Source organism: Lates calcarifer, linkage group LG10 (genome assembly GCF_001640805.2).
Source record: "Lates calcarifer isolate ASB-BC8 linkage group LG10, TLL_Latcal_v3, whole genome shotgun sequence".
Classification (NCBI taxonomy): domain Eukaryota; kingdom Metazoa; phylum Chordata; class Actinopteri; family Centropomidae; genus Lates; species Lates calcarifer.
In genome coordinates this window covers 10541399-10561294 of record NC_066842.1, presented here as the reverse complement: position 1 = coordinate 10561294, position 19896 = coordinate 10541399, and the positions used below count along the sequence as shown (strand labels likewise).

At 39.6% G+C, this 19896-nt stretch overlaps 2 protein-coding genes across 4 annotated transcripts; both read right to left on the bottom strand.

The window, feature by feature from the left end:
* Window positions 1-63: 63 nt before the first annotated feature.
* sigirr (single immunoglobulin and toll-interleukin 1 receptor (TIR) domain) lies at window positions 64-6875 on the bottom strand. Its single transcript, XM_018666410.2, has 10 exons — window positions 6621-6875; window positions 5331-5600; window positions 4836-5043; window positions 4606-4733; window positions 4046-4186; window positions 3807-3950; window positions 3441-3543; window positions 3131-3281; window positions 1974-2151; window positions 64-805 (listed from the first exon to the last, which is right to left on the bottom strand). Exons 1-10 carry the CDS (start codon window positions 6688-6690, stop codon window positions 633-635), a joined length of 1566 nt encoding a protein of 521 aa, XP_018521926.1. The 5' UTR covers window positions 6691-6875; the 3' UTR covers window positions 64-632.
* An 837-nt stretch (window positions 6876-7712) lies between these two features.
* On the bottom strand, window positions 7713-19601 carry LOC108876741 (anoctamin-9). 3 transcript variants are annotated; one of them, XM_018666445.2, is made up of 25 exons: window positions 19499-19601; window positions 18689-18808; window positions 17981-18055; window positions 17750-17872; window positions 17520-17656; window positions 17310-17359; window positions 17147-17205; window positions 16262-16341; window positions 15286-15420; window positions 15109-15202; window positions 14966-15026; window positions 13583-13665; window positions 13373-13477; window positions 13122-13286; window positions 13004-13040; window positions 11596-11707; window positions 11407-11464; window positions 11220-11317; window positions 10916-11112; window positions 10681-10833; window positions 10439-10586; window positions 10229-10351; window positions 9814-9907; window positions 9492-9604; window positions 7713-8293 (listed from the first exon to the last, which is right to left on the bottom strand). In XM_018666445.2, exons 2-25 carry the CDS (start codon window positions 18707-18709, stop codon window positions 8278-8280), a joined length of 2337 nt encoding a protein of 778 aa, XP_018521961.1. In that variant the 5' UTR covers window positions 18710-18808; window positions 19499-19601; the 3' UTR covers window positions 7713-8277. The 3 variants fall into 3 exon arrangements, with proteins under 3 accessions (XP_018521961.1, XP_018521962.1, XP_018521964.1); XM_018666446.2 differs by lacking the exon at window positions 19499-19601 and adding an exon at window positions 18919-19138; XM_018666448.2 differs by lacking the exon at window positions 19499-19601 and having other exon boundaries at window positions 18693-19138.
* Between the last annotated feature and the right edge of the window lie 295 nt (window positions 19602-19896).

The following is a 19896-nucleotide window of genomic DNA, read 5'->3' as shown; positions in this document are numbered from 1 at the left end:
GGCTCTTATTTCATTGCAGGTAATACTGTGGACAGAGATCATCAGTCCTTGCAGAGAGAAAAGTCTGGTATTTTGTCAGGGTGCTTTATTAGCATGATTGCCATGTTGTTGTCAGGTTCAGTTTACATCATGCACAAAGCAGAAACGCCAGTAACTGAGTTCTTCCCGCTCTTTCAGATGACTGGAGTGCAAACAATTTTTCAAGGTTCAAGTCTGACTTTAGGACTTTGTCATGTGTTTTCTCTGTCTTTCCAAACCATCTGTGTACGGTCAGTGGTTTTTTGGAAGGCAAACCGCTTAGAAAACAGGATTCCTTCATGTTATCTGACATTACTCTGCCCTCTGCTGGGGGACACACAGAGACATCATGGCTGTGAGAACAAAATCTCTATCTACTGTACATTAAGTTATTTCAACAAAAAAAAAAATCCAATAATTTCTTACAAGTAAAAAAAACATCAAAAATCAGTCTTTGGTGAACAGAAATAGAAAATGGTGACATTTTGATTTTAACAACACATTGTAAAAGAAGACTAAACAAACATATTTAGCTCCTTAACACAGATAAATATAAAGCAGTGCTAATGGGAATTTCCACGTGGGTAGTCATTTTTAGAGATCAGCAGTGTGGCTCAAATGTCCTCCTCAGTGACCAGGCAGTAGAAGTCTGAGCGGGCCCCGTAGTTGCGCGATCCCAAGTCCGACACATCGATGTCCGAGGGTTTGGGCTCTGCAGCTGTGATAGGAGCAACAGGGAGGACGGGAGCTTTACAGGCCATAGCCTTGTACACAGGGAGGCGAAGCCCTGCAACACATAGAGAAGAGGTGGAATCTTAAATGGCTGCAAATATTTTTACACTTTCTGCAGTGTTGCACAGTTTAAGCTGTATTGTTATTTTTATGTAAATCTGAATTTCAACTTAAATTCTGGCATTGGTCACACACACACACAAATTCACAGAGGCTTAAAAATACCTTTTTACTATAGAGTGAGAAGACACCATGCCTCTAAGAGATGCTGAGCTTAGCTTAGCATAAATATGGAAAACAGGTGGAGATACCAAAATCCTGATCACTGATGATCATGTAATGTCTTGTTCATTCAATAAATTAAATGACCAAAATGAACAGATAACAGGTTGTCCCTGATTTCAAGAAGTTACTGCATCAAAAAATAGTCCCGCACCTAACACCATGTAAAACCAAACCCTGTTGTTTTTACTCTTTGGTTGTGAACTCTAGCTGTGCTGGCAGGTCAGTTTTATTATCTTTGGATAAAGTCAGATTAGCTGTTTCCCCATTTGCAGTCTTTATCGTTTGCTAACGATCTCCTGACTGTAGCTTCATGTATGTTGTATCAATCTACTCAACTCTCTGCAAGACAGGGAATCAGAGTTTTTCCTAAAATGTTCAACTGTTACTTTGACATGTCTGTTTGGCTTGTTTTGATACAAAACACCATAGACATAAATAGCTGGTGCAGGTGTGGTAGATATGTACAAGTTCAAGTTATTTGATATGGTCTTGCAGAATTTAAGTTAAAGATTAACTGTAGTTAAATCTGTGTTTGCTTATTCAAACTAGGTCAAATCCAAGCTCAAAAGAGAAAAGGAGTTTCTTTCAGTTGAGACTTGCGTAGCCCCATAGGCTGAGACTTTTTTATATTCTAATTCTCATGTGACAAAAAATATAATAAATTCCAAACAGATGAAAAGCATTTACATCTCTGAATCAGTCAGTGTCAGAACGCTGTTAAACGTGACTGTACTTGCCCCAGTCTGTTCTCTGGGTGCAGGATTTCAAACTTAAAAACTGTTGCCTTTCACTGTAACTTATAAAAGGTAGTGAAACTTTTACTTACATGTAGGGAAATGGCATCTTAATGTTTGCAAAAGTTTTTTCATTTTTAAGTGAGGAGTGAACCTGACATTCGTACATAAGGATTTTGCTAGTCCAGTGACAGCTGCTCTTACCCAGATCTCCAGCAGGGTCAACGTCCGAGCGGCAGTCGAGGTAGTCGGGTTCGAGGGTCAGCATTGGGTCTTTGTCGTCTTGCAGCACAGTCTGTGGGTCACCCGCGTGATCACTGCGGAAGACTATCCTGCGAGGCATCGCTAAGGCCAGCTCCTTCCAGAAGCCTGAGGAAGGAGTCTGCGGATACCGAACACACAGGGACCAAACACAACACAATACACCACGCTGTTAGGAGTCAGACTAAGGCATTAAATATGCTTCGACTGTAGACAGCTTTACTTGCTTGTATCATATTATGTAGTATAACATTTGCTGTAGATTTGTTGCTGATTTATCAGTAAGTCAGACAATCTTTTTCAACCAACTGCTGGAAAATTATCGTCACCACTATAAATAAAAAGATATTTTGATGATACACATTTTGGCTTTGAGGCTTTGAAATTTTTTTTTCTGAATCAGTTTCTTTCTATGAATGATGTGGTTTTTCTGCCCAGGTTGGAACAGTTTTGGTTATTTCATTGACTGACTGTCTAGACTCTATTGTCTGTTTTCTCCCTGCTTTGTAGTGGGCTGGGCTCAGTTGGAAAACAATGACGCCTCATACTTTTGTGCACCAATCAGGATTTAGCAACATTTGAATCAAAATGTGATGACAGTCACACCTTCCGGTAAATTAAATTTGATCAAATCACGTCCACATAATACTGAGGAAGCAGATTAGCTGAGTCTTAAACACTTAATAAGTACTGCTGTGTATGTTTTTTTTCTTAACTTTAACTTTGATTGTTGTTTCTTAGTTGTGAATACTTAATGAAAAAGAAAAAGAAAGAAAATTAAAACATAACAGAATGTTTAAAAAAAGTGTTCAGGAGATTTTAGTTAACTGCAAAACTGTTGCTGCAGATATAAATCATGCATGTCACTTTACTGTATTACTAGCTTATAGAGAAATGCGACATGTTCCCAGAGGCAAGGCAGATGCCAGATGCCACCTATAAATCTTATAATTATGACACATGTATCTACATAGTAATAAATTCTTTCCATGTGAGTTGTCTGAAATACCACTCATCCTACAGAATCATAAAGGTGTTCAAAATGACTCCCATTATATTTTGTTATAGGTGTGCTCAGGAAGCTTTACGGCTGATCTTACCACAGAGTTGTGTCTCCAGGTGAGTACAGTGAGGCAGTGCTGGTGCTCACTGAGCTGCTGCTTGACCTCAGGCCTCATGCGTTTGGACTGACCCTCCAACATGATAAGGATGGGCCGCTGACACAACTCCAACAGGTGCAGAAGGCCCTGTCTGAAAACACACAGACACTGGAGAATATGGCAGCAACACTGACCTCAAGTGGTATGTTGCAGTGATGCCACATTAATTTCACTCCGGTTTATACTGTCTACAGTGTGTTCAGTGTTACCATGTTTGTTTCTAAAGTCAATTCATTTGTGTGAGTCTGACCTGAAGTTAGTGCAGCACCAGTCCTGCTCAAGGTATGCATAAGAGAGCAACACGACAAGACGCCGGGAACGACTCATGCTCATTATTAGCTCTGCAGAAGGTTCTGGAGACAGACACATTGTGTATTGCTTGATATAACTGATTTAAATCAGTAACCTAAAATAAATGGTAATAAATGTGACAAAAGAATCCAGTATCCTGATTATGAAGCAATAGAAACAGCATAAAATACATAAATTTATTGCAAAATGTCCCTGTAATCATTAAAAATAAGAACAAACAGCCAGAGGGCAACAACACAGGCAAGTGATTAGGAGTATTTATGTAAAACAGTGCATCTAGTGCAATATTATAATGTGAACTTACCTCCACCAGGTAGGATGTCATTGTCATTGAGATGCACCTTGTAGCCATTTTTATTCTCCAGGTGAGGTTTGAGAATAAAGTTGACAAACTTCCTGTCATAGTCATTGTTCACGAAGGAGATGTAGGCATCATATAATTTCCCGTCTGAAGACACAGAGAGACACAGACATACCATTGGCTTTACTGCTCCATCCTTACACATTTTTGTAGCCATTTATAGTATGTCACCTCAGTCTCACCGTTGAGCTCGTAGTCTCCGTAGGAGTTCTTGTACCAGAGTTTGATGTTCAGGTGCCACCTGGAGTACACGACGGCAGCTACACCCAGGAAGAGAAGGAGGATGATGGCTGCAATAACAGCAGCTGTGTGGCTGGGTCTGTCTGAGCACAAACACAGAAAGAAAAAATAAATAAACATCAAATAATCGACCAATAGATGGATTCTGTTACAAGGATTTTCAACTTTTTCCACTAGTGCTGGCATATTACATGGAACTATAAGATCAGACAGACTGGATGTATCTATGTGTTGAATAAACATGCTGTATATGATAAAAAAAAAAGGTATGTCCCTATTTAAAATTATCTTAGATCTTTTCAGTGTGAGACAGCTGACACACTGTGTGGAGCCGGCTGACTGCCTCTGTCTCCAAAGTTGTGGAAAAGGTTTTGATATTATACACTGATCGTGTCTTAAGTACAGTTTCATGTGGTTTTTGGTGTAAATACAGGACATTTTTATGGATTTTTTGTTCCCCATTTTCTCCTGTCTGCCCAGGATATATCCCAAGTTTTCTTACTTGAGTTCTGTAGGCTGAACTCAGATGAAACGTTCCTCACTGTGCAGCTGTAGAGCCCAAAATCCTCCAGCTCCCTGAGGGTGATCACCAACAGACTGTTCACCATCAGCTGACCGGCAACAGGAGACCTGATAACCAGGAAGAGAAAACCCAATCTCACCTTCACTCTCACACACTTTCACTGAAGCATGAACATGATAAATAATGGAAATCCAAAAGTTAAAAATCACCATGAGGAGGTATTCTGCATGTAAAGTGTAAGGTTGGTGAGGGGTCGGCCATCTTTACTCCACTGCAGTGTGGTGTCACATCGCTCCTCATTCTGGTCCCAGGGGAGGAGAGCAGTGCAGTTCAGTTTCGCGGTGGATCCCACATCCCCCCACAGTCTGCTCAGGCCTCTGCTGGGTTTAAATTCTGGTGGTTTGGAGCACTGGGACTCTGTGTGAAGACATACCGCTGTTATCTGTGTTCACTGCAAGACAATAGAGGCCTTCATGTGCACTGTCGGTACAGCTGAGACGGCTGCTGGAAGGCATGCTGAAACAAAATGCCTCCTTGCAGGTGTAGCTGATCCGTTCAGCTAGCCCCTTCACTCCCCACACAAACTCTACATTTACTGCAGGGACAAATAACACCTTACTGCCAGAGCCACACAATTACAGTATCAGGTTTTGAGTGACTTCATTACACTTACACTATTATACTATACTATAAATAACACTTACCCTTAACTATGAGACGCACAGTGATTGAGGCTGTGCTGTTGCCTTGTTGCACACAGGTGTAATTCCCCTGGTCTTCCAAGTTGAGGCTGGTAAACTCCAGGTACGCCTTCCCCTCCTGATTCTGGAGTTGCTGACAGTCTTTCTGCCAGGTCAGCTGGGACTGTGGGGAGGTCTGGGGCTGAAAAGACTCCAAAGGGCAATTCAGCCGATATGGAAGCCCCACATAGACCACCTGCTCCTTAAACCTGCTCTCATCCACACACGTCTCAGCTGCAAATGGAGAAAAGAGGGAGTTTACACAGTCTTATTCACAGTATATACAAATACATACAGACCCAGCTGTGTGACAGCCATCTGAATCATGTTTCTGTGAGATAACCTGAGACAAGGGACTGCTGTGACACTAAAGCCTGAGTCAGCAACTAAATGAATGCAACTAATAGACAAAACACAGAACATAAAACGTATCGCTGATAAGGATAGTATTAGGGCTAATGTATTTCTAGTTTATGTTATGAGATCAAATATGCACTATGCAAATTCCCAGAAATGGCTTCCTTTTGAGAAAACACTTTGCATACAGCCTGTAGATATAAACAGTTTGCATACACTGGAGCTACAGAAGACTGTTCAGCTTTAGTGTGCCTTTAGGTAAAGAGTGAGTGTGTAATGGAGCATGAAAGTGATCTTGTTTACTCTTTCACCCTGGTAGACTCTGAACATATGAGTGTTATGCTGACTTAGATTTTAAAAAAATGTTCGGGGACATGTTGAATGGAAACAACAGAGCCCTGTTCACTCATTCTCTTGAATTAAAACGGAGAGAACCGCCTGCTCCATTGAGTCTGGACCTGTTCTTCAAGATATTCAGCGCATGCGTTCATTGTGACCATATGACCAAAACCCATTACCAACCTGAACAACTGCTCCCTCTGGTTCCCTCTTTAACTTTCCATTTACTTTATTTTTCTTTTCTTTTTTCAAGCGTTTGTCAAACAAAGGGACACACGTCCGGGTCCAGAGTCCAGGTCTGGTCCTCGTGTTGCCAGGCAACACCATGTGACTGAGTGACAGATAGATACCGTGATCCCGTCCGCACTGACCATATGTACACTAACCCATACCCATCTAGCATCCCGTCAATCTAACTGTGACTAACAGGTTATAATGGACAAACATGCCCAAAGTAATAAAGGTGAATCCAGCAGCTGTCAATTAACTTGAGTCTGGAGCTTCTAACAAAGTGTACTCCTCTCCTGTCTGAGTAAATTAAAGCAAACACATCCTTACCGACAGTGACGAAAGTCTTGTCCCATGACCCGATGCACAACAATATGACAGCGACTACAATCACAGCCATGAGCCGCAGGTCTCCTCTTCCTCCGTCCTCAGGTGAAAAATAAACCGAGTCAAGATTTCTTTTTTCTATATCTACACCACTACCTACGTGTGAGTTTTTTAGACTTTAGTTACATCGTCGAGAGCCGCAGAGCTGACGTCCGCCTTCAGTGTGATCAACTGCACCTGAAGACCTGAAACTCTCCTGGCTATTGGCCCTCCGTGGTCACGTGACGTTTGTGAGGCTTTTCACCTGCGTTACAGCGAAACCTGAGTGAAACTGTTTTGGAAAGTGGTTGTTGAGATCAATTTCTACGTAGTACGTAATGGCTTTGTAAATAGTCTTTTTCTAATTCTTTATAGATCCGTTCTACCTGTAGTAATTAATAACAACAAAATATGGGTTGCTGGTTGTTAAAACATCTAATTGGCATGACTTTATTAGTTTATTCTATTTGGTTAAAAATGCTGCTAAAAATGACGGTAATCTGTTGACAGTGGCCAAGATTTTCTCACCCTCTGATGATACATGTTGCAGATATACAAGTTAGTAAGTCATCAGTAAAGGGTTTTACCGGCTAAAGGATGTCCTTAATGGTTATAACTTACCTATTAAGCATAAATTTAACTTATTATTCACCATCAGTACACACATTTGTTACAACTTACGACACATTTATGAAGAGTGGTACCTGTTAAAATATATTCTCTTTCAGATTTATTTACCCACATAACAGTCTTTTCAACACTACCAGGAATATTTTCTGTTGGATAAATGTTACTGGAATTGGAATATAAAAATTCATACAAGAAATACCTGTATGATTTCTATGTAGTTACAGAATGTAAAATTAAAACCTCCAAATTCCCTAAAACAATAGTGAGAACATAACCTCAGTGTCCTCAGTAGCCACAACCCCAGTAGCTATTATTAATATAATGTACCTTAGACAGAGAAAAGTCTATGACTCCAGCACAAATCTCTTAAATCTGTAATTCTTCAAAACGTCAGCTACAACACTCTATCTGACTGACAAACTTGGGTTTAAAAGACATATCATGAGGACAAAAGTTTCCTCTTTTATTCATCAATATAAAATATCATAATGCAAAACACTCTTGTGTCTGATTTACAAAAGACACCATCAAATTCCATCTGCAATAATGCAACAATCATCACAGAGCTTTTTACAGTATAAGGCAACATCGTAACACACTCTCGGTACTGTATTTGCAGTAGCAGTATAAATTATCTTTAGGCTTTCAATAAAAACACTCACATACAACTCACAAATATAGAGATCCAACAGAAAGCTGTGAGTGCATTCTTAAAATAGAATAAGAATAATGTCATGAAAGTTAGTAAAATCAGTTTCTGTACACTTGTTCTGTCCAAGAAAAACTAGTCTCCAAAGTCCACTTCATGGTTGAGAATCCATATAGCCAGCACTGAACATCTGAACGTAAACAATAAGAGAGAGCGAGAGGCCTTTTTCTGAAGTCTTGATCAATGGCTTTCAAGTTGACTCAACACTGTGATAGTCTGGACACTTGCACAAGGCAACACTGGATTCATGCTCTCAGGGGAAAAAAATGTGTCTGAGTGCTATCACGCTTCAAATGACCTGCAAGAAATAAAAGCAAAGATTAGTTAAGCTGCAACATCTCGGTCAAAGAACCCAGTAAAGTAAACAGACTTTTCAGAATGCTGTATCTGCCACAGTCATGTATTAAACATAATTAGAGCTTCAAGCTACATATACCACATTGGTATTTATGAGTCATCATTTAGGCGATTAGGATAAAGAACTATTAAGTATTAATTTTTCTAGAGTAATGGGGGTGGGGGGAGTAAAGCAATCACAGAGAACTGAGATGACAAAGGAGAGAAACTAAAGCTGAAATTACTTTTTTTCATAGCAGACATTTTGACTTGTTAAACACAGGTGTGACTAACAGTAGCACTAATTTGTGGCATTGCATTGCAGTAGCTGATATAACTGAGTCATCGTTAATGTTATTAGTTCCACCTGTGCCTGCTCTGAAAAGTCTGCTTCGCTTCAATGAATCTTTGTCTGAGAACAATAAAAAAAAAAACAAACGCTCCAGTATTAGGAGGGCTATCGAAACCAATGACTGGGCCTTGCTAGGTATTTTTAGCCACCGAAATGACACGTAAAGCACAAGACAAAAAGTCTTTTGACTGGCAAATTAGAAAAGTAGTTCTACTAATCAACTAAATACAGCAGTCAAATTCAGTCAAATGTGAGTAAGCCTATCTTGCTCTTGAGATCACTGCAAATATAGAAAAAGTGTCTTGTGTTTTTCGTGTGTTACATCTGGCAGTAAAGCCAAACTTTCACTTGATTTTTTTATTTGCATTTTCAGCAGCTGAAAATAGTAAGAAATGTGCATGAAAATAAAACATTGAGTTCATGGTTGGGCTGGGGACACATCCAACTTTTTTCTCTCCTAATACAGATTCTGATACCTAGTGTCAGTCCTGTTCTGTCACTGTGAGGAACTCACTGGGATCATTTTTAATGTAAGCTGGGCCACAGATCGCTGTGACTGAATGAATGTTAATAATGATATTGACAAGGAAACTATATTTAGCATATACTATATTTAGCGAATAGCCGATCCGCCTAATAAGGTCAGTATTGAAACTAATTCTAGTCAAGGTGGGTGAATCTGTAGTTAGGGCATGACCACTATATTAACTTATGTTTTTGTTTTATGACATTTAAACAAAATTACAAGAGGTACGTGTTATTTTAGTAACCAGCTGCCACACCAGTCTAACCACATACTGATACTCACCTGAGTTCCTCTTTCAGTCTGTTGAGTTTATCAAAGAGTCTGTCATTCTTGACGACCATGGGAGCACTCGGTACAAACCAGGCTGCAATGAATTTGAATATGACGACAATGTGCTGCAAGCAGAGAGATAATGTTAGGAATGCGAATTCTCTTTCTGTCTGTGAAAATATGGTTTCATTAAAGATAACACTCCCTGATTTTGTTATAGCCCAGATCACTGTTTTGACATTTTAAAAATAGAAACTCTGACCCCTGGGCTGCTGTGAGGCTTTGGGGTTGTGTTTAGGGGCTTTAAAAACCCCTCTAAGAAAAAGTGGCATACCTCAAAGAGAATGACAAATGCAAAGCGCACAGCTAATATTAGCCAGAACTGTGGAGTAAGACTGTAGTCCTCATGGCTCCTATAGTCTTTATAGCTGTGAAGAAGAAAAGACCAGAAAGGCAATGTTATCTCATTTATCAGTTGTTTTTTAAATATCAACACACAATGGATGATTGTGGGGATCAGCAGCAGTACTGCACACTTTTAGGAGGAATTTAAACTTCTATCATCAAGGGTTACACAGTCCTCACAGAAACAGTAACAGTGCAATACCATCAGGATGATGACAGAACACTGTGGACACTCAGAGGAAGCACTGCTTTCAAATCTGTTGTTAGTTATAAATGACATAGTTTTGACTTGAGTTTTGACTCCTCAGCTGTAAAGGACAAATAGGATAAAAATAAGCACTAACCTGCAGTAGGTGGCATTCCAGCCATGAGGAGTCATCATCTGATAAGATGAAAAGTCATTTTTTGTGCTCTGGTCATCCATTCGTGCAATGGAGAGAGTGTTGTTGATGTAGCCAACCATGCAGCTTGAAAAAGAAAAAAAGAGAGATTATTTAAAGAGACTGCTGCATACAATGTGCCAAAACATAAAAATTTTTTAGAGGAATTCTTACTCAATATCTGTCACTGTGCCATTGGCGCATGGGCCATAGCGATACTGGTAGACCAGTCGAGGGATGAAGTCAGAGGATATGCCAATGACCAGCCCATTTGCTATGACAGCTAAGACACCAATGGCCTCCAACACGTCTGTCCACACACCTGAGGAAAAGCAACATTGATATGAAGAGCGAATGTGCAAACAAGACCTACAGGTTATTTACTGCCATACTGTCAAGAAATCAGTTACTCTCACCAATATCATTGGTTTTCTTTGGAACCAGTCTGCGCTCCAGAGTGACCATCTTAATGGCGTCCAAGCGTATCTCAATAATATTATTAACAAGGGCTAGCAAAGGAGCGAGAGGAAATGCTGCCACAAATATGGTGGTAAAGCTGAACTGGATCACTGAGGAGAGAGCAAAGACAGATATTATTTGTCAAAACTAGTCGACTGTTTTTGTTCTTAATGGATCCTGCAGAGCACATACCCATTTCAAGGAACTCATTGAACAAGCTGAAGGAGTCAACATCATTGAGGCGGTAGTTGCTGAGCCAGTCTCGAAGCTTGCAGTTATCACATAGCTCAGCTCCCTGTTTGGCCTCTGATTCATCTTTCAGGTAACAGTGGGCACATTTCCTCTGCAGCTTCTGGGTTCTTCTCCTCTTAAACCACCTGCAGAGCCAACTGATACAAACAAGAGACAGCTGTCACCAGCCTGGAATCTAATGTTAGGGAAAGTGGATTATATATTGGATGTGCATTATATTATCACAATTCTGTTTTATACTTACGGGCCGGCGAACTCGAAGACATTGCTGATGGTTTGCTTGAGTACCATTATGATCGCCATTTGGATGAACAAGTCTGTGAGACATCCACTAGGGTGACACTGCACAAAAGAGAGGAAAATGCTTGAAATATAAGCAGATAAGATGTATTTATGTCCAAAAATGCAATGTGGAAATGCAATATGCTCACTTCCTCAAGCCTCCATTTCCCTGCAATTCGTACGTAACCGCCAGGATGACCATTTATCCTGTCAGGTACGTTACAAAAACAAGCCATTACTAGTCTGTTGTTGATCACATCATCATATATTTCACTACTGAATGCCAATAGATGCTAATATTGACGCATCGGCCTGTCCTGTCTGAGTCAAGGTCTTACCTGCCAAGAAAAAAGGCCACGTAGAAGAGCGAGGAGAAATAGGTGAAGAACTGGAAGGTGAACATCTTGACAGTGAAACTCTTCTCTGTGGCAGCAAATGATCTTGTTTCCTCTGGGGGAGACAGACCTCATGTCAGTGTGTGTGTTAGTGTGCCTGCATTTCACTATTTGGCCAACAGATGACACAATTTGTCAAAACCCTATTACACAGAATTTAACACAGATATGTTAGTTCCTCAGTTTACATCTAATAGATCTTGAATATTGTATATTTGATGTACAATTATTGAGATGTTTGAGTGTTGAAATAAATAAAAGCTTTTATAAACTCCAGTTGACTCAAGTCACACATTTCACACATGCAACTGATGTGTAACAGAAGATAAAGCACAGGTGAAACTGATAACCTTAACGATGGCATCATCATGCTGCCATCACAAGTCAAAATCTATTACATCTACACTGGTGTATTTAATTACTAATGCATCACATTCAAATATATACCATGCACTACAACCAAATACCATGCAGGGGAGTTTAGATATATTCTACATGACAATGCTATGAGACTAATTAATTATATAGGGCCCCATATTTTCATGGCCTTCAGCCTCAGACACTTTTTCCATGTTTCTAGTGTATCCTCTGGAATAGTTCAGTGAGTTTCTCTCCTCTGAATATCACCTGACCTATTACACATCTTTACGACTGTTCTTATACAGTGACCCAGTTCCAAGGTCCACCCTATGCCCCTGAATCCTGTTGTTTGCTCATGAATGATGATTTCAAGACACCGTGGTTGTTGCTCCATGTGTGTAAACATGTTGCCTGCAGCTCTTTTTTAAAGCGTTTATTTAAATGATTTTGGCCTTCCCCTGCCATTGTTTTTAAAAAATAATTTGCTTTGTGCTGAAAGGGGCTCAAAAAAATCAAAGAGAGAAAGATCCATTAAGCAGACAGCCCAGAGCCCTGGCAAACTTGCCAGAAATGTGCATCAAAGTCTGTGATTCTGTAACATTGGATACAGTCCACTGAATATAGGACAGCTTTCAACATTTCTTAGCCACATAATTTATGTTGTCAAGCTGCTATATGTAGTGTGATAGACATTATTTTCCTACTTGAACCTGCTTCTAGTCTGCCTGTTATCTGTGCATCTGACCTGCTTCCTGTCTCATTACCTGCCTCCCCACTGCAGCCCTCCTGGATTTGTTTGCCTGCTCTTACTGCCCACCCACTGACAACTGTTATTGCCATTAAGTGACTAATCATTTAATATTTTCTATCCCAAACACATTATATTTTTAAATAAAATCAGAAAAGCTGAACATAAGAGGATATTTTAGAGCAAATCTTCCTGAACACAATTTCAACAGCATCTGGAAATAAACTGAATATGTAAACAAACCTATTTCACAGAGCTTCATGGCTACAATCCTGTTAATCTGCAAAGACAAAGACAAAGTCAGAGTCATAGAGGATAGTACTGAAAGGACACAGAGATGTACATTTAAAGACCTGTGTACCCGTGTCATGACAATGATGATGAGGTAATGGAGGACGGCCCCTAGCATCATTGCTCCTGCATTGGAATAAGTGCTGAGGAACTCCCATGATCCCTCAGCCAAGAGCACTGCTGCGATCACCCTGAACACCACCAAGGCATGTGTCAGGCCAATGATCACCAATATCTGTGAAAATGCAGAAACAACTAATTGTCCTTTGTCCTAAAAGTCCTTTAAACACGTGAAGAGCGGCAAAACCACAAGTCACCCACCATAACTGTGACACAGATCAAAACCAAAGTGCTGCGCAGGTAGGAGTGCCTATATATCTTGGGTTCACAGTCTGCATTGTTCACAATTTCCAGAATTAGTTCCTCCTACAATTGAAATTAAAAGAAAAGAAAAAAACACACAGTCATGAATTCCACAGTGAGTGCTAACCTGGTATTACTGAAATGGGATATGTATAAAACTGGTCATACCTCCTCCTCACACCAATCAGACACTTTCCATTCACACACAAAGGAGGCCCGATGTCTCTTCCAAAATGCCATAAACAGTGTTGCTGTGAAAAACATGGGCTTACACTCAGTTATGAGATTATTGGGTACACGTGGCTAAAACTAGTCTAAGACAGCAGCCCTGCAATATGACCTAGCTTCATGAGGTAAATTTAACTTATGGTCATTGTGATGGATGTAGATTTTGGTGCTGCTGAGTTGTATTATGTTACACTGACAGGTGTTTCTGTTATTTTGTCTATCCCATTTATATCAAAAAGTTAAATAACAGAAACCTCTATATTCTATGATATTTGATGGCAACACTCAAAAAAACTGCAACTACGCTTACAGTAAAGATGAGGGTTACATTTTGGGAAGTTTGGTCACAGCCTGGTTTAGGTTTTCTTGCGTAAAGGATTTAGTTAAAAATAGAAATTTGACTGGCAGCAGAAAAGTCAGGAACTGATCCCTACATCTGCGGTCTGACTGTAAACTGCTGCTTTGAGGAAGAATTGCATCATGTCAGATCTGGCTGGTGTAGATTTTTTTTCAAGTTTAATGCTAAATTGTAGGGTATTACTTGTTTTTCAACACATACTGGTATTTCAGGGGACTTCCATTCATCTGTGCACATTCAGTCCTGGAATATCAGCGCTCCTTTTTTCTGTCCTTGGTGCTTTATCTCACCCCTCCCTTACATGCTTCCTCTCATACACTCATGCAATCACTTTTTTCTTTGAAAACTGCGGTGGCTGTTCTAGTTAACTGTATTCCTCCCACTGCTAAACTTTGCTCTAGGAAGTCATCATTGCCTAAATCTTTTTTTTTTTTTACAAGAGGTATGAATCTGACATGAGAATAGGTTTGAAAACAGGCTGCAAACATTTGAAAATCCACATAACACTGATGTACTCAAGAGAGTAAACGCTGAACAACAAAATGATTGAGCACTTATATGTGTTCTTATAGATGACTGCTCGACCACCCCCACCGCCAGATGGCTCGGACTGATTAAGATATGAGTAGCCAGGACGAGTAGGTTCTTTCAGTGATGTGGCATCTCCTTGGCAGTATGTGTCTCAGTGATCATAAACACATCCAGGCAGTTGGATAAAATATATTTCAGATAAAAGGCTTTTTGTGCAAGTTGTCCTGTATAGCCAAAAACATTTAGGCGTATAAACAACAATGTTGGAGAAGAGTTCTGGACGCCTGATTTTCAGTTATTTTAAAAGTGCCTGTTGCATGGGTTTTAATGGCTGAGATAAATCACAGTCTGTGTTAAGCAAGGGTCTGATTATTGAAAACACATCATAACTTCAACATGAGAGTAAGTATATAATATAGACACACAAAACTCACCCCACACTGCCATGAACATCGCAAAGAACACTGTCCCATTATTGTCAAACAGCTGGCTCACCTATAGAGAGACATTATCAGCAGTGAGAACCAAAAGACAAGTACCATTCAGCTGTGTAATAATAATAAATGCACTGATGTACCTTGGCGTATGTGCAGGTGTCGGAGAGCTGCCAAACTTTGCATCCCTTGTCACAAAGCGGACACATAATTGTGTCAGCCTCACAAACCTCTTTTCTACAACACAGTGAGCACTTTAGTTATTACAGTGAAGATGCTCTGGAATAATACAGATACCGTGGAGTCGTGACGAAACTTACATGAGGGGTGAGCTGTTGAAGAAGGCAAGGCCGTAGAGGAAGACTACGATCCCAATGACAGCAGGAGGGATGAGCAGATATGTGTACCATCCCAGCCACAGGTAGTACAAGGCCACCTTCTCCCCAAAGTAGTTCCTGACATGAGTATACACACACACACACACACACACACACACACACACACACACAGCAAAAACACACAGCATTTCTTAAATTGTATATGAACATACAATATTTTATGGCCAATTTTATATCACACATATCATACAGATATCCTATGACTTCAATATACTGTATGTATGTGTCTGATATACACATGATGTACAGTACATATCATGCTGAGTATGGCATAAATTACAGAACAGAATGTGGTACTAAAGCAACATTTGCAAAATCTCAAAGAGGAATATATAAGATCTGTATAAAATGGACGTTTATAAGATCCCACAAAAACACTGTATATTCATATATAAAGTTTGTAAATGTTATATTTTACAACATAAAATGGGCATATTCTCCTACTTTTTGAAATATTAACAGTGATGAGGGCAACAGGTACTGGACTGATTTGACAAAACTTGGAGTGATTATGTATCTTGTCATTGTGGTGTGTTAATAGGACCAATGTGTTTCTATCTCACAGCTAACATATTGACATTACTGTTACATACATACATTTTTTTAAATTAAAAAATGATGCCTGTTTGCATCATGTCCTGCTGTTTGCCCAGTATTCAAATAAATCTAAAGCCAAAGACAGCTCCAGTCAGTGCCATCATTAAGTGCTGTACATAATTCTAAATGATAGGTCCAAACAATGCCTGCATAATGCGTGGGGGGCTGACATGTTTGCTGTTGTCTTGTTAATCCTTGAACCTACTTCACAGTAAGATGACATGGAACACAATAAAGCTGCAATATCTGCAACTGTACACAAAACAGAATAATGAATAGGCTGTTGTGTTGCAGTCCAAACCTGACAGCAGTTATGGGTTGCCCTTGGAGACAGGCCGTCCATCGTGCCCAGCTCTCCTTCAGCTCTCTCTGTTTCTTTTTCTGAAAGCCGGAGCACAAAAAAAATCAAAGGAAAACACCAACGTGAGGAGCTTTGATACAAACCGGTAAACCCAGCATACAGTGATTGTGAAAACGGATGCATACAGTATAAAAATATAATCTACTGACAATTTTAATAGAGTTTATTAGCTTATTGAAAACATTGAAAAATCCTTGTTAAGATTTCTATTTGCTTCACATTTGATTTTGTCGAAATGACCTAACACATGATATTATAAAGAGCACGCATGTACAGTGCTTACATGTGTACATACAGTATGTAGCAATGTATAGTGCATTTTCACACATAAACCCACTTACTCTCAGCGTTGGATGACTCACTGAATTAATATGACTCGCATAACATCTCTGTGAACAAATACTTTTTTGGCACCAATGCATTGTTTTGAAAAGCCACTGCCAAGTTTCACTTCATAAACACTTCAGCAGCAGCACGTGAAAAGCAAAGATGTATCAAGTAGATAATGGTGTCACTATCTTTAGCATAAGAATGTGTTGATGTCCCATGGAGAAAACAATGGCAGATACTGGTTCAACTGAATCATTCACATCTCATGTTAGTAAATTTTGATTCAAGAGCTACATTCATTCACTCTTCTGCTGTTATCAGTCTTTATTCATAGTCTCTCAGGCAAAAGTTGACAAAAGGCTATGTAGAGCAAATCAAATGAGGGTTTAACCTGCAGTTCCTGGTAAATACACAATGATCAGGTCAGTAAACCGATGCTGTACAAGTAAAAGTCTTTAAAGTAAACAGGTTCATAAGATGATTTAGGAATTTTACCTCATGTAAGCAGAACTTTGCATCAAAAACTTTAATCTTCATGAGATCCCGCAGAGTCTCTGGGACAATTGACATTTATTAGAGATTAGAGGAATAATATAAAAGATTAGAAGTCTGGATAAATACAAAGGGTCAGAATTAGACGTAAATAAGAGTTTCTTACCTCCTGAATAGATAGGGGTGTGATTCAAGATAAAGTGGACAATCCTTATCCTGGAAATAGGACATGTATTACATGCTTAAAACTACTTGCAGCAAGAGACAAGTACTTCATTAATTCAGTCAATTATTTCATGTAGCCTTTCAAATTTCTTTTAGTAGTAATAAAGAACAGCTTGACTAAGAGGTCATTAAAACTATAAGGTTGGTTTACCTGGTGCTGAGAGGCACAATGTTCTGATCCGAGCTCCAGTTACAGGCATCAGACACTTTGAGCAGATACCTGTACTTCTCAAAAATTTCTTTAGGTGCTTGAATCCCATAGAAGACAAGATCATCATCTAGAATTTTCTAACAGGAACAAAAAAAGGACAAGGTGAATGAGCAAGTCGTGTAATCTTTGCAACGGAAAAGACACACTTTTGCTTATTATCAGAGACTTACTGTGACTCTCATGTTCTTTTTTTTCAATTCTTCAATGTACTCAGTCTGTTTCTTGAAAGCCTCTCTCTCCTTGTTCTCAATTATTTTGGCTACCAGGACATAGTCATATGACAGTGGAGTGTGCTGTGTGACAAAAATGATAATGCCGTGGTTAAGACTTACAGATGTTTTATGGATCAACCTTCATCTGTGAATTAAGGTGGACATAATGGGCACATTAAACCATCTTACCACAGGAGGAAGTAATGCCTGGTCATTGCCATTCTCTCTCACCACTCCCATTAATTCCAGTAGTTCAATACTGGGCTATAAGACAAAATAATAAAATAATACAAGGAGAAAGCTTGAATTATCTGTAATGAGGTTATCATAAAAAACAAGTAGGTTTCATTAGAGGCTTTTTAAAAAATGTGTCAAAAGGTCATGATCTACTAAAGAATCCTGTCCAACTATAACGTGGGGGTGTGTCAGTGAATGCCACTGTGCTGACAAAAACCCTTGAAGATCCTGACTCACCGTGGAGGACTGTCAGTGGAGAGAGGGTTTAATCTAACCTGACTGACCAGCATGCCATGTTGATGTGCGGGCACACAATCATGCCAACCCATGTCATTCACGCACAGAGTAGTCCATGTATTGTTACAGAGTCTGGCACAAGAAACAGTGAAGGTGTGGCAGATCTAGATATTTGAATTGCCTTTGAATGAAACTGATACATCCAATTCAGTCCAGTTTCAGATAAAAATATTTATATGTAGCCTTGATTTGTCTAAGGGTGGGTCTTGTACAGCACTGAGATTAGTCTGTTGGCAGTCATGATACAGACAGCAGGCCTACGGCAACACAACAAAAGCTCTTAAAGTAGGAGCTGGCCTCAGAACAGCTCCAATGTGTATCGATATAATTTGTTTATTAGTATGTATGAATAAAATCACCTACCTGCCTCTTGTGGCCGGGCATGATGAAAAATGCAGACGCGCCTTCTCGGATTAAAAGGGGGGGGAAACTGTTCACTGATCCCAAAGCAGCTCGGTCAGCTCAGCTCACCGATAAGCCAAACTATAAAATGACATGAGGACTCTGAAACAGGCAAACGGTAACTTCCGCACTTCCCCCAGGAACAAGCGTGTTGTCGTTTCACTCGCTAAGGAATGTAAAAGCGACTCTACCTGTTGCTGCTGGCTGTCACAGTATTTATCTTTTCTAGCTTCCACCTTTCTTTTTTTTCACCCTCTCCCTTCACTCAGTTTCAACGATGTGGTGAACAAATAGAGAAATAAACAGAGTCTCCTCCTGTGTGTTTCAACAGCTGCATTCACAACCAGATAAACCTCGAGATGGCTTATCAGGTGCAGTGGAATGGCATATTTTTGTTGCCTCCTCCTCACTGATGCAGAGTGCCGTCAATCGCCGCTAGATGGCAGCAAACGCGCTGACTTCAACCTGCCTGTTAAATCACGGCACTTGGCTGCGACTGAATCATCCTACACACATCAGTCATCAGCACTGGCTGTGACATTTCTTACCTCTACACTTTGAGTTCCATAATGGAAAGGCTGAACAGGCTCATTACTATTCACAGCAGAAATAGGCCATTAAGTCTTGAGTGAACAAAGAAAATAAAGCACGTTCATTGTCAGTTGACATTTGTTTGGTTATTCCTTGTAGCCATTAAGCTACCAGCACTTTAAATGCAAATAACCTACCACAAGCCGAATCAATATCTACACTTGTTCAAAATAAACTCACCTTTTTAGATGTTTGGTGCTGGGAGCTTAATGTATTGAATATGCCTTATTCTTCCATGAAGTTAACACAGTGTGACACTGGCTTTCTAGGCTCCTGATTCAGCAGTTTAACTTGTACTCCAAGTTCCCCTTTTTCATGACCGACAAATCAAGTCCACGGCAATGGGAAGCACCAAAACAAAAGTCATAAAACAATAATGCAAGTTAATCAGTGAAAAATTATAAAGATTTACCCTCTGTAAAACTTTCTGAAAGAGTTACTTCTATATAATGAGTAGTTATACTTTTAATACTTTTAGAATATTTTACTTATTCTACTTTTACTTACAAAGTAGTATCTTAACAGGAGTGATGCTTTTACAGTCAGTTTTTACACTTGTGTATTTACGGTTTCAATAT